At 53.7% G+C, this 13,337-nt stretch overlaps 1 protein-coding gene across 5 annotated transcripts in view; it reads right to left on the bottom strand.

The window, feature by feature from the left end:
* Positions 1-13,193, bottom strand: part of RNF144A (ring finger protein 144A) — a 128,781-nt gene extending 115,588 nt beyond the window's left edge. For 2 of the 5 annotated variants that reach the window (XM_027556151.1, XM_027556150.1), the window contains exon 1: positions 12,530-12,668. Coding sequence is in view for 1 of the 5 variants with exons in the window: in XM_027556148.1 (XP_027411949.1) it covers positions 3,427-3,450 (24 nt within the window). In the remaining 4 variants the exon portion in view is untranslated. Of the gene's footprint in view, positions 1-3,426; positions 3,608-12,529; positions 12,760-13,127 lie in introns of those variants that run through there. The other 3 variants (XM_027556152.1, XM_027556149.1, XM_027556148.1) reach the window with 3 other exon arrangements.
* Positions 13,194-13,337: the final 144 nt, after the last annotated feature.

Genomic DNA, 13,337 nt, shown 5'->3' on the forward strand with positions numbered 1-13,337 from the left:
GACACCTGGGTGGGCAGTTGATCAGCTGCAGGCAACACCCTCCTGCATCCCTGGGCAAGATGTGTGGCCCTGGGCCGGGAGCAGGTAGCAGGATTCACCACGATGGCACGGGTGTGGGAGAGGATTCTCTCAATCAGCCTCCATTGGGCATTCAGGGGTGGGTGCGGCTGGACTGGACCCTGGACAGCGGGCGGCCGGAGCTGAGGTTCAAAGGCCAGCAGTGTGGATGCTGTGAGACACGTGGGACTTGGATGGGAAAATCAGGAGGGCTCGTGACAATTAACCTGAGGCCAAAGGTCAAAATCAATGGACATGAGTTTGAGCAAACTCTGGGAGACAGTGAAGGACAGGGAAGCCTGGCGTGCTGCAGTCCATGGGGTCACAAAGAGTAGGACATGACCTAGAGACTGGACCAAAAAAAGGTCAGGGTCCAGGCAGATTTCAAGGACTAAAGAGTTTGGTAAAGAAAAATGTTAAGTTCCTCTAAAGCATGCCCCTCATTTTACACATTAGGCATAAAAATCCACAGACTCTTGCATCTGTGTTGGGACTGAATGGAGCCAGCAGAATGGTTGAATCTGAGTAACACAGGCTGCTGAGAAGAGGATGGGCCCCGCTGAGCAGGAATGTCAAGCATCTGGGACTAAACCCAAGAGAGAACAGTCCCGGTGACAACGAACTCTGCACAAGTCAGGCCTGGACCCGCTCCTGGCTGGCCCACCAAGGCTGGCTGCATCAAGTCCCCATGCAGCCAGCCTCAAGAACAGGCAGGGCTGGCCGCAGGGTCTGTGAACCACGAAAGAAAAGCACCTCCCCAAGTCCCTTCTTCAGATCGTCAGTCTAGGAAACTTGAGAGCCGCATCTGTAATTTTAAATGTCCTGGTGAAGTGAAGTGAATGAAGTGAAGTCACTCAGTCATGTCCGACCCTTTGCGACCCTGTGGATTGTAGCCTACCAGGCTTCTCTGTCCATGGGATTCTCCAGGCAAGAATACTGGAGTGGGTTGCCATTTCCTTCTCCAGGGGATCTTCCCGATCCAGGGATCAAACCTGGGTCTCCCGCATTGCAGGCAGACACTTTAACCCCTGAGCCACATTAAAAAAAAAAAAAGGAAAAGGAAGCAAAGGAAATTCATTTTAGTATTTAACTCACTGTAGCCAAACTAAAATCATTTCAACGTGTGATCAACTTCAACGTTATTATTGAGATAATCTGCATTCTGTTTTTCACACTAGATTTTGGAAACCAGACACTTTACACACTCGGGGCACAGTTCACATGGGACTGGCTGCAGTGCAAGGGCTGGAGAGCCCCGCCCTCTGCCCACTCTCCCCTCTACCCCCAGCCCCTTTGGTTTGCTCCTACTGCACCAGCAAGAGAGCCTGCCCCCCCAGGGAGAAGGCTTATCTGCAAGGCCCTGGGACACAGCCCACGGCCTCCCACCAGCACTCTGCAGTGGGCAAGGTCCTCCTGGAGAAAGTCTGGGCCAGCTGCACGTGGCTGGAGAGGGGAAGAAAACAAGGTCGCCAGCAAGGAAGCATGGCTGCAGCCCAAGGAAAGGAATCCTAGGAGCGATTAAAGTATTAACAGATAAGACCGTTCCCAGCCACTCTGCTGCAGGAAGGACACATTCATTTCAGGACAAAGACTCCCGCTTGCACATTCCATAGCACAGGACCCAGCAAAGGAAGGGGGCTGGATAAATATTTACTGAGCAAATTAAAAAGCATGCCCTTTAAGCTGGAGTTACTTCACAGAGAGGAGAAATGGAGAGTGAGCAATGTCGCTGGATGGAAATTCCTAGCTATCCCAACTGGTTGTTTTCACTAGAATGAAACTGACACTTCTTGTTATTGTTCACTCACTAAGTCGTGTCCCACTCTTTGAGACCCCACGGACTGCAGCACGCCAGGCTTCCCTGTCCTTCACCATCTCCTGGAGTTTGTTCAAATTCATGTCCATTGAGTCAGAGATGCCATCCAACCATCCAACCTTTGTCACCCCCTTCTCCTCCTGCCCTCAATCTTTCCCAGCATCAGGGTCTTTTCCAATGAGTTGGCTCTTGGCATCAAGTGGCCAAAGTATTGGAGCTTCAGCTTTAACATTAGTCCTTCCAGTGAATATTCAGGACTGATTTCCTTTAGGATGGACTGGTTGGATCCCCTTGCTGTTCTTCTCCAACACCACAGTTCAAAAGCATCAATTCTTTAGCACTCAGCCATCTTTATGGTCCAGCTTTCACATCTGTACATGACTACTGGAAAAACCATAACTTTGACTATATGAACCTTTGTCGGTAAAGTGATGTCTCTGCTTTTTAATACACTGTCTAGGTTTCTCATAGCTTTTCTTCCAAGCAACAAGCATATTCTAATTTCATGGCTGCAGTCTCTGTCCACAGTGATTTTGGAGCCCAAGAAGATAAAAATCTGTCACTGTTTTCACCTTTCCCCCATTTATTTGCCATGAAGTGATAGAACCAGATACCATGACCTTAGTTTTTTGAATGTTCAGTTTAAAACCAGCTTTTTCACTCTTTTTTACCCTCTTCAAGAAGCTCTTTAGTTCCTCTTCACTTTCTGCCATTAAAGTAGTATCATCTGCCTATCTGAGGTTGTTGCTATTTCTTCTAGCAATCTTGATCCCAGCCTCTGAGGTCATCCAACCTGTTACTTCACATGATGTAGTCTACATATAAGTTACTGAAATTTACAAAACTGCAAAAGTGTAAGAGATTGATACCTGTCTTGCTGATCACTGATCTTGCTTGTCAACTTAAGTGTTAGTTGCTCAGTCGTGTCTGACTCTTTGTGACCCCACAGACTGTAGCCCACCAGAGTCCTCTGTTCATGGCATTCTCCAGGCAAGAATACTGGAGTGGGTAGCCATTCCCTTCTCCAACAGATCTTCCCAACCCAGGGATCGAACCTGGATCTCCTGCATTACAGGTAGATTCTTTATCATCTGAGCCACCAGGGAAGCTCTCACAACCTAAGAGTTGAGAGTCATGTTTTATTCAGTGGGAATTATTAGGACTTTAAGCCAGAGAGACAGCATCTCACGTGACCCTGAGAGAACTGCTATGAGGAGGCAAGGGGAGGGGCCAGGTTACACAGAAATTTTGCGACAAAGGGCAGGTAGTCCAAACATCAAAAGATTATTGTTCATTAAAGAAAACCACACATCCCAAGTTAAGGGTTTTAGTGTTTTTCTAATGCGGGACACACAGGTTCAATCCCTGGTTTGGGAAGATGCCCTGAAGGAAGAAATGGCAACCCACTCCAGTATTCTTACCTGAGAAATCCCATGGACAGAGACGCCTGGTAGCCTGCAGTTCATGGGGTCACAAACAGTCGGACACGACTGAGCACGAAGGCATACAGGGCGCTCGTGCACGTCTGGGAAGATGCAAGAGTCTGGGCTTACCGCAATCATTCCTTTCATTTGCATCTCAGCTACTGGGGCCAGTATCCTGTGTTTTCACATTCTGGTTCCCCGGGGGAGCTCCCCGTGTGGAGTGGCTGCGATCCGACGGCTGTTAGATTGTACGTATTCTTCTCCTTCCTGAGTACCCTTAGGGCTCACCAGCTCACACGGGAGGGCTGTAATCGCTGATGACCATGGCATCCTTGTTTACTGATAAGGCAAGAAATATTCCATTTCTCACGTTCTAGGAAAGCCTCATCAGCCCCCTACCTGCCCGCTCCCCATGCCCTCACCTTCAGTCTACTCCTTAATCTGCCTTTGAACCCCCAAAGAATGAATGAATGGATGAGATTGTTTCTGGACCTGAATGTCTCTAAAGGGAACAGATGCCTACTAAGTTCAACAAACATTCACTGAGCACCTACTGTGTAGCAGGCACCACGTGCCAGGTGTTAGAGGGAATCAGAAAAGAACAGGACAGGGCTGTGCTTTTCTGGCCCTAAGTTCAGTTCAGTTCAGTTCACTCAGTTGTGTCCGACTCTTTACGACCCCATGGGCTGCAGCACGCCAGGCTTCTCTGTCCATCACCAGCTTTCCGGAGCTTGCTTAAATTCATGTCCATCGAGTCAGTGATGCCATCTGGCCCTCACAGCACCCAAAACCACAAATACCCACAGAGGTTCGGGTGTGCTGGCACCACACTGGAGAGATACCAAGAACATTTAAGCCCCGTGCACAATAGCCTGGATGTCACCCTGTTTGGATTTCTGTCTTTCAAAGAAGATCAGGTAAGAGCAGCAAAGACGATTATTAGATGGCAGTCCAGCCACGCGGAATGCCAGGAGCTCAGTCCTGTCCTGTCCCACCCTCCCTGCTCCTGCCATCTCTCGCTTCCTTGTCTTCTCTCACTCCCACCAGGAGCCACCCAGCCCAGAGCAATGAGACAGGAACACAGACAGCCACGCACTTTCAGAAAAAGTGGCTTCCATGATTAAAAAGCAGACAAATGGATCCGACACCAACTGCCCCTCTCCAGCGACTGCCCCAGGGCCTGGCACAGAACGGGGCTGCCTCAAAAAGACCCCAGTCCTCGGGGCAGCTGACCCAAGGCCAGCAACTGGCCCCTTCTGGGGCGTGTCACCAAACACAAGGAGTATTCCGTTGCTGGCCAAACACACAGTAACGTACAAGGACATACGCACATGTACTCCGTGGTACTGGGAGATGCGTGCTATGGGCTGAACTGTGTCTCCAAAATACATGCTGAACTCTGAGGCCCTGGCATCTGGGAATGTGACCTTACCTGGGTCTCAGAGGATGATCAGCAGTGGGGGGTCTCACCCCCAATGTGACTGGTGATGAAACACTTTTGCCTATCTTAGTCCATCCGGACTTCCCTAATAAAAAATCCCACAGATGGAGCAGCTTGTAAACACAGACACCCACCTCTCACAGATCAGGAGCCTGGGAATCCAAGATCAAGATGCCAGTGGATTCAATGTCCGGTGACAGCCACTTTCCCGCCCAAGACAGTTGTTCTGTCGCCGTGTCCTCCCACGGAGAAGGGGCTAGAGAGCTCCCTGGGGTCTATTTTATAAAGCCACTAACCCTGTTCGTGACTACTGGAAAACCCACAGCTTTGACTATACCCACCCTTGTCAGCAAAGCGATGTCTCTGCTTTTTAATATGCTGTCTAGGTTGGTCATAGCTTTCCTTCCAAGGAGCAAGCGTCTTTTAATTTCGTGGCTGCAGTCACTGTCCACAGTGATTTTGGAGACCAAGAAAATAAAATCTGTCACTGCTTCTTGCTTCTAGTTTTCTCCCTTCTATTTACTACGAAGTGATGGGTGCTAATAAGTTCCAGTCCTGTGCCATCTGATAGGAAGAGCCGACCCATTGGAAAAGATTCTGATGCTGGGAAAGATTGAGGGCAAAAAGGACAATGGAGTAGCAGAGGATGAGATGGTTAAACAGCATCACCGACTCGATGGACATGAGTTTGAGCAAACTCCAGGAGATAGCGGAGGGCAGAGGAGCCTGGTGTGCTGCAGTTCATGGGGTCGCAAAGAGTCAGACATGACTTTGTGACTGAACAACAACCCTATTCGTGAAGTCCCCGCCCTCATCACCTCCCAAAGTCCCCACCTCCTAGCAACATCCCACTGAGGATTACGTTTCAACACACGAATTTGGGGGCACATAAACCCTGGGTCTATAGCATCACTCCCTGCCTGGAGACAAGAGAGAAGTTAGGAAGGAAGCAGTGAGTGAGACTGAGAGTGTTAGACGGAAAATAAACTTGGAAACGGAGGTAATTTCTTAGGGTCCCAGGAGCTGACGTAATAAAGATCCTATTTTTCTTCCTTCTAATACATCTGGCCCACCCATATCTGCCTCCCACAACCAGCCCATCTCAGTTCTCAGTGGAGACATAAAGGCTAAGGCTCAGTGGAGACATAAAGAAGAAAGAAGAGACTGAGCTCCCAGCAGGGACAGCCAGCTCTGTCTGGTCCACAGGAGCCCTGGGACCGCCTCACCCTGCCAAGCGATTAGGAAGAAATACACAGTTCCCGCCAACAAATTTAAATTATCCCAAGGCGCCCAGCTCTGAAAGTCTGCAGGGAGCTCTTTTGTTCCATTTCCTAGGACTGTTCTGAGCAGGGCGTGTGGTACCAAGAAGCACTGTGTGGCAATCAGGGTGTCAGGGAAAATTAATTTATGGGACTGTTTGTTTCTTTCTGTTCTCAATGGCATAACAAACAGCTGCCCCCCGCCCCCCTGCCCAGGGTCTCTGCAGACTTTCAAAACTTGCCAGAGCAAAGCTGTTCCTGGAATACACAGCCTACCACCAGCTTCTGGATGCAAACTGGCCCCGTGCACAGAAGGAGAGGGGAAGACACCCAAGAAACAGACTCCCTGGGGACAGAGAACAGGATCACTGCCGCGGGTCATATCACACACCCTGGCTGCACCAACCCTCTGACCACTCTGCACATCCATGTGAAGCGAGGGTCCCCACCACGTTCTCTGCAAAACACTCTTTCCAGAAAATCTAACCACCTCTTTACCTAGCGCACCTCTCCCTCTCGTTAGAAAGATTCAGACTCATGACGCCAATGGAAACTCACCCCCAGCCCAGGCTCCCCGATATCCTCATGAACACATCCTCTTTGCCCCCTCCCACACCAGCACAGGGCGCCCCCTTCTCCAGTGACCCCTCTTCAAGGTCTACCCACCTTCACCCCACTTCCCAGCAGTCATTTCCTCACTGGAGTTCCCATAACACCCACCTGGGTGGGCCCTAGTGGGGTCACTGTCCCCCCATCAAGTCTCCCTGGCTGGGCCCTGCACAACCCCTTCCCTGTCTCGACCTCCCTGCGCTACGGAGCTCAGGCCCCCTGGCCCCCTCCAACTGGTCCATGCAAGGCTTGCCACCTAACTCTGGAACTGGGGTGCCTGCCCCCATGTCCAGGTGGCTTGGGACTGTCCAGCCTGCCCCCCGACATCCCAGAAGGCCCACCCGTGGGCTGGGTCTTGTGGTGCATCCCTGCACCACAAGCCAACACCCCACCCACTTCGGCACCACACAGTCCTGCGGTGTCCCGCTCTGTGGCTGGACCTCCCCAAAGACAGAGCACGTCTCTATTTGTTCAGATCCTGCTGGAGACCAGAACACGAGCCGGGATCCCATCTCCTCGTCAATAACCTACCCCACGTTCCCTTCTGGACCCGGTTTCTTTCCCATGGATTCAATCATGGAGCAAAAATGCATTTAGAGACACCATGACGGGCACTGAGGGAATGTTAAAATGAATAGGTCCCTACATTTGTAGGGCTTGCAATTTAGTAAAGGAAGGATACAGTTACAGAAAAATTAGATTAGAGAGCTTAAGTGCAATTGCAGGTTCTGAAAAAAAGTCGCCATAGAAACACCTGGTAGAGAAGAGGCTCCCGGCTCATGGCAGGAGGAAGACAGATGCTCGGGCTGGAAAGGGAAGGGGCCTGACGGGGCTCCCAGGCCTGCGTTCTTCCCTCTCTGCTCCACGCCTGCATTTCCTCCTCTGTAAGACGCCACTGCTGGAGGAGTCAGCCTCCACGGCCCCCACATCGGTGATTCCACAGCTTTAAGAAAAAGGCAATATGCCTGCGGAGCCTGGAAGGATCATTAGGAATTTGACACCTGGAGGCAGAGGGAGAATGTTTCAGGGTCTAAGTGTGGAGGCTGCGAAGAGATCAGCATGGAAAGACGGGCTGGAACCCAGGAGAAACTTACAGAGCCTCACTCCAGAGGCACAGCTGTGACTTCATGAGCAGCGGTGTCTCAGCCAGAAAGTTGTCAACTTTCTGGGTCAGTGGTGAGCCTAGAGGGGGGCGGGGAGTGGAGGAGAGACACCACAGAGAAGGAACAAAGATTGTCCCAGGATGTGACACACGCCTGAATAATTCTGGCTTTGGGACACCCAATGAAGAGATGATTTACCTTCAGGTGGAAGAGGCCCCTAACACAAAGGTCTGCACACTTTCCACCCACGAGCTAGGGGAGCAAAGAGCCTCTCTGTCCTGAAGGCTACCCCTCCATGGACAAGCCTCACCAGGGAGGGGGGATGCAGGGGCTGGCTGGCAGGGCTACTCTGGAATGACGGAGCAACTGCAGAGGAGCCAACCATGGAGGGTGGGTAGCAGGACACACATATCACCTGCCACGGTCCGGGAACCACTTCCCAGATGCAAGAGACAGAGCATCACGGAACGGCTCCCTGCCTGCCTGTGAGGCTAGCAGGTCAGTGGGAATCTGAGAGGCAGTCTTTGCTGCTCCTTGGGTGCAGCTGGCACAGTCCCACCTCCCTCCAGATCACCTTTAGACGCTGGTACCCCAACATCAAACATGCCCCGTTTCAAAGGACTGCTTGAAAACTGACCCTCTGGAAATTAAAATATGTCCCAGGTCAACCACTGTGGGGGAGGCGTTCCAAGGACAGACGTGAAGCCCTGTTTAACCGATAACCTAGCCTGAGAGATAGAGTCAGTATTTTGGTTTGGAATCCTCTGCCCCAGCAGGTCTGCCGTGTCCTGGCCTGCAGAGCAGAGCTGGCAGGAACAGGCATGACCCCAGCTGCACTGGCATCCTTCAGAGGCTGCACTTCCAGCTCGGTGCTTGCCCACCAGGTCGGGCTGCCACCCTCTGGGGAATCACGGCAGCCTCGCTCAGGTGACCTTGCAGACAGAGCAAGCAGACCCTGGGCTGCAGCTGGGCTTCCTCTCATCTTCCCGGGACACCCTCTCCTCTACAAGCAAACTGGCAGAGTGGGGGGTGGGGGGTGGGAGAGAGACAAAAAAGGACAGAGGCACTAAAACCAAAGAACTCTCGCTGATGGGACCATCCAGAAGGTTCCAGAAGTGACAGCAATGCTGCTGCAGCTGGGGGGTCTTGCTTTGAACAGGATTCAGAGACAGGGTCACCCCCCAGCAGGACAAATCCAGCACAGCCCCACTACACCAGCCCGAAGTTCCCTGCACCCCCAGGCAGCTTCTTGCTGCTCTTGGGCCCAGCCTGTGACCCTGACCTCATCTGCCTGCCAGCAGGGACTCGTCTTCAAGACCCAGCCTGCCTCACCAGCTCCAGCGGGCAAACTCCTCACCATGCCCCCCTGCACTGTGCGTACCGACCCCAGAGCCAGAACAATCTGTGACTGGCTGCTTCCCAACGCCCAGATCGTAGCCTCCTCAAGGACAGGGAATATACCCTTTTTCCAAGGGGCTCTGAGTTCCACGCTGGCTTTAGCATGTACCAAGTGCCTGGCCTTGGACTCCATAAGGGCTCCTTAAGCCTCTCCCCTCCCCTGTAGATCGGGTAAGGTAGTGATGCCTGTCCTTTCTACGGACCACCTGAGAATTGGGTCCACAGCACTCAGAGCACTTCCCATCAGCACCTGGTGATGGAAAGGCTAAATGAACATCCACTGCTTCCTGGTTTTCCAAAGTTAGACCCCAAGAGACTGCATATCACCTAGTTGGCACAGTTCATCACGCCAGCCAGGAACTTATTTTTCTCGTAACACTCTATCCAGCTCATCAGTTTGCTCCTTAGAGAAAGTCCTGCTCTCTCTGTACCTACAGGCTAATCAGGAAACACCATCAGATCCAGGCTTTAAACTCCAGGAAAGAAAGAAGATACAGACTCTCATCATCAAGGAATGACCCTCTTCAAAGCCCCATCTCTCAACTTATCATCTCTGAAGAAAACCATTTGTCTGAAACTGATACATATATATAAATATTTACATATATATAATTTTTTATCTTGCAAAATTTCTTAAAGATGGTTGCATTGTAAAGACTGATGCTCCTGGAAGAGACCTTTAAAGCAGCACATTCTTATATCCAGATCTGGACGATCATTTAGACCAACATCTTAGTTCCACAGTGGGGGTCAACTGGGGCCACACGAGGTAGTTAAGACACTTGCTCAAGGTCACAGAGCTGGGTTCGAAAGTTGTACAGGCTCTGTCCTTCAGCCGAACTCCCCAGCAGGTATATGAACAGTTGCTTCCATTTAATTTCTTCATCTAATTAAGAAAAGGTGTCCATGAGTGTCAGTGATGCAGAAACAAAGGAGAGAGGAGACTGCTTCCAGAAATGATGACCTCGGATGACTTTTCATCTCAAAGAAAAGAACCTTCAACTCAATCCTTGGACCTCAAAGGTCCAAGTGAGTGTCGACAGGGTCCATCTTCCGTTGAAGTATTCCATTCTACTCACAGCCTCCTGGCTGCCCTTGACTGTCCACACCCCAGGGACCCAGGGCAGGTCCTCCCTTGACCAGATCCCCTGGAAGAATCACCTGGAGTGGCTCCAGACCAGCAGACCCCAAGGGCAGCAGACACGTCTCCATCCTCCAGTTTAAGCATGGAGCCAGAGAAAGAACAGCAGACCATCAGGAGGGCTGGTGCTGGGCCCAAGCTGGCCATGGCTCTCTTTGTGGCCACGCCCCTGACCTCCCCCTCCAGTCCACAGTGTCCTCAGTCACAATGGGCGGCTGGGCTGGGGATTTGTGATGACCAGTGAGCTGTGATGCTCACTCTCTGTGTGGACAGACTTTCCCTGTTTCCACACCAGAAAGAGAGAGGCTCCTAAGAGGGAGGTGAAATTTGCACAAAAGAAGGCAGTGGGGCCAAACCATGAACCACAGTGGAAAACACAGGCGACGTGGCTCCCGGCGTCTGGCCGAATGGCACGTTCATCCCGCTGAATGCCAGCAGCGTCCACTGAAGTGTGGGAGGTCCCTTCCGAGTCCCAAACCACATGGAGTCCACAGGCCAAGCCCTGTACTTGGGCAAGGATCTGGGTGCAATGAGCACACTTGATTAAAACCAGGGCGCTGGACAAGCTTATAAAGCACAGGAGTTTGAAAGTGCTCGTGCAGGTCTCAACACCCACATCTTTCAGGCCCCTGGGAGCCCACACCATCACCCACTGGCCACAGCTCTACCCCCAGCATCTGACTGGTTCACCTGTTTCCCTTCCAAGGATCCTGACATTTGAACCAGAGCTTCGTTTTACACAAACTTCCGAACTCCAATGGTGCTGGATCTGGAAAACTCCCCTCCCATTAAAATCAGGTTGTTTGCATCTTGCTTTTTCCTGAGGTTCTCAAGTCCTGCCTGACCTTTGATGAGAAGTACCAGGGGGACTACAAGCCACACCTTCCACAACAGACAACCCCTCACAGCCACCTTCCCCACTCTCAGTGGGGGTCCAGCCCACTCTCTGAACCATCCAGAACCATCTATGGCTCCCACTGCCACAGGATCAAGGCCATAGGTTGGCCTGGAATTCAACATTTCACCATCTACCCCTATCTGACCACACTAGTCATAATTCCTTTGCACTCTCTAGAAAATAATAAAAGTAAGATTTGAAAAGGCACTAGAAACCCTTAGAAGACTAGGAAAAGGGGATCTCAGTTCCCTCTCCTGAGAACCTGCTCTCGGCACCATCCCAAAGGGACCACATCCAAGGAGCACACGGGCTGCACGTCCGAGGGTAAGGTCAAGGTACACACCTGTGTCCCTTCTCCCTTCCTCCTCTGGCCAGTTCCCTCTGGCCACCCAGAACCTGTCCCACCTCCAAGCTCTGACTCAATTCCGTCTTCACCAGCAGTCCAGACCCTCCTTCCCCGGCCTCTCCCTCCTGGGAAGTCCCAGGGTTCTCAGGCAGGCAGTCCTCACCTTGCTCTCTGGATCTCACACTTTCTTTATCCACAGGGCTAATCTGCCCTGCCCCTGGCCAGATTGCCTGGAATGCGTCCTTATCAGATCCCCAGGCCCCACTCCTGGGAAAGGGCTTCCTTCCCACCATCAAAGCAAGAATTGAGTCTGTTTCCAGTTCGGAGACCAGATCCCCCTCACCTCACGGAGGACAGGACCCCCTGGGGATAGTCCCCTGGGTTCCCTCACCCAGCCTTAAGGCCTGGCAGGAGGCCAGCACAGGCTATTTGTTGACTGGGCTTTTTATGATGATTGTGCCTGTTCGCTGGGAAGAGGGCAGGGAGAGAGAACTTTTGGAGCTGGACATCTACGAGATGATGAGGGCGCAGTGAGTAACCCCTTCCTCCTCGGGACCTGATCGTCCAGATTCGCAGGAGGCCCAGAGCTGGGTGCCCAGGACAGTGCAGGGGAGCTGGGGAGCCTGCTGGAGGGTAGGATGGGGGGTGGGGGGTGGCAGACAACTTTCTGCGCGCCCCTGGGGAGCGGACGGCTTGGAGGGACGCGGGCGGCCGCGGTCCCGGGAGCCGGGATGTGCACCCCGGAGGACGCGGCGCCGGCCCACCGCGGCCGGGCTGACCTGCCCGCCTCCTGCCCGCGCCCCGCCGGATCGCCCCGGCCGGACCCCATAGGCCGCCCCCGCCGCCCCGGGGACCCGCCGGAGCTCCGGGACGCGGCGGCACCCGGGCCACCCAAGGGCAGGGCCGGGAAGGCGCCCCTGGCGGGGATGGATTGGCCGTCGCCGCCGCCGGATCCGCTCGGCACGGCCACCTCCCCCGGGGCCCTCGGCCGCGCCCGCCCCGGCGAGGCCGACACAAAGGGGCCGCGCGTCACCCACCTGATCCCGCGCGTCCGGGGCCCGAGGGGTGGGGGCCGCCGCTCCTGCTCGGCCGCGGGCGGGGCTCCGAGCACCGAGGTCCGCGGTCCGAGGCTGGCTGTCCGCGCCGCCCCGCGCGGAGCCGCCCTTTATTCCCGCCCGCCCTCCAGCCGGGGCGCGCGGCCCGCGGGGGGAGACTGGGCGGCGGCGCCGCGCGGCACAAAGACGCGGGGCGCACGGGCTCGGCCCCCGCCCCGCCCGGCGCGCAGCGCCCCCTGCCGCCCGCGCGAGGCCCGCGGGGACCCAGGCTCCGCCAGGACCTCCCGGACCCCAAGCTGCCCGGAGGAACGCCGCGGCCTCGGTTAGGTGGCAGCCAGAAGACGAGGGCCCTGATGTCGACGCTCGGGGGCACAAAGACCGGCAAGCTGGGAGAGGAATGGGGGACCCAAAACAGTCTTAGCGCGGCGATAGAAAGAGAACCGGCCGGGCCGCTTCGGACCAGATCCGGGCTCCCGGAACCTGGGCTCCATGCCCTGGCGGTGGGGACCGTGCGTAAAGGCTGAGGGCCTTTCTAAGCTAGCATCTCATCAACGCGCCAAAGGTCTTTGCCTCCCCGTACCTGACGTGCTGGACGGATGGAGCCCCAGGCTCGTCTGGTCCTTCGGCTCTGTGGATTCCCGAGTTCCAGTTCTGGGCTGTTGACTTCCTCTGCCTTACGGTTTCGAGCTTGTTAGAGCCAAAGGTATTTGAAGGTATAATTTTCCTGTAAGATTTCTCCTTGCCACTCCCCCTAATAACTAGAAGTTACACAGGTATTTAATTCTGTCTC

The sequence above is a fragment of the Bos indicus x Bos taurus genome, chromosome 11 (assembly GCF_003369695.1).
Source record: "Bos indicus x Bos taurus breed Angus x Brahman F1 hybrid chromosome 11, Bos_hybrid_MaternalHap_v2.0, whole genome shotgun sequence".
NCBI classification, from domain to species: Eukaryota; Metazoa; Chordata; class Mammalia; order Artiodactyla; family Bovidae; genus Bos; species Bos indicus x Bos taurus.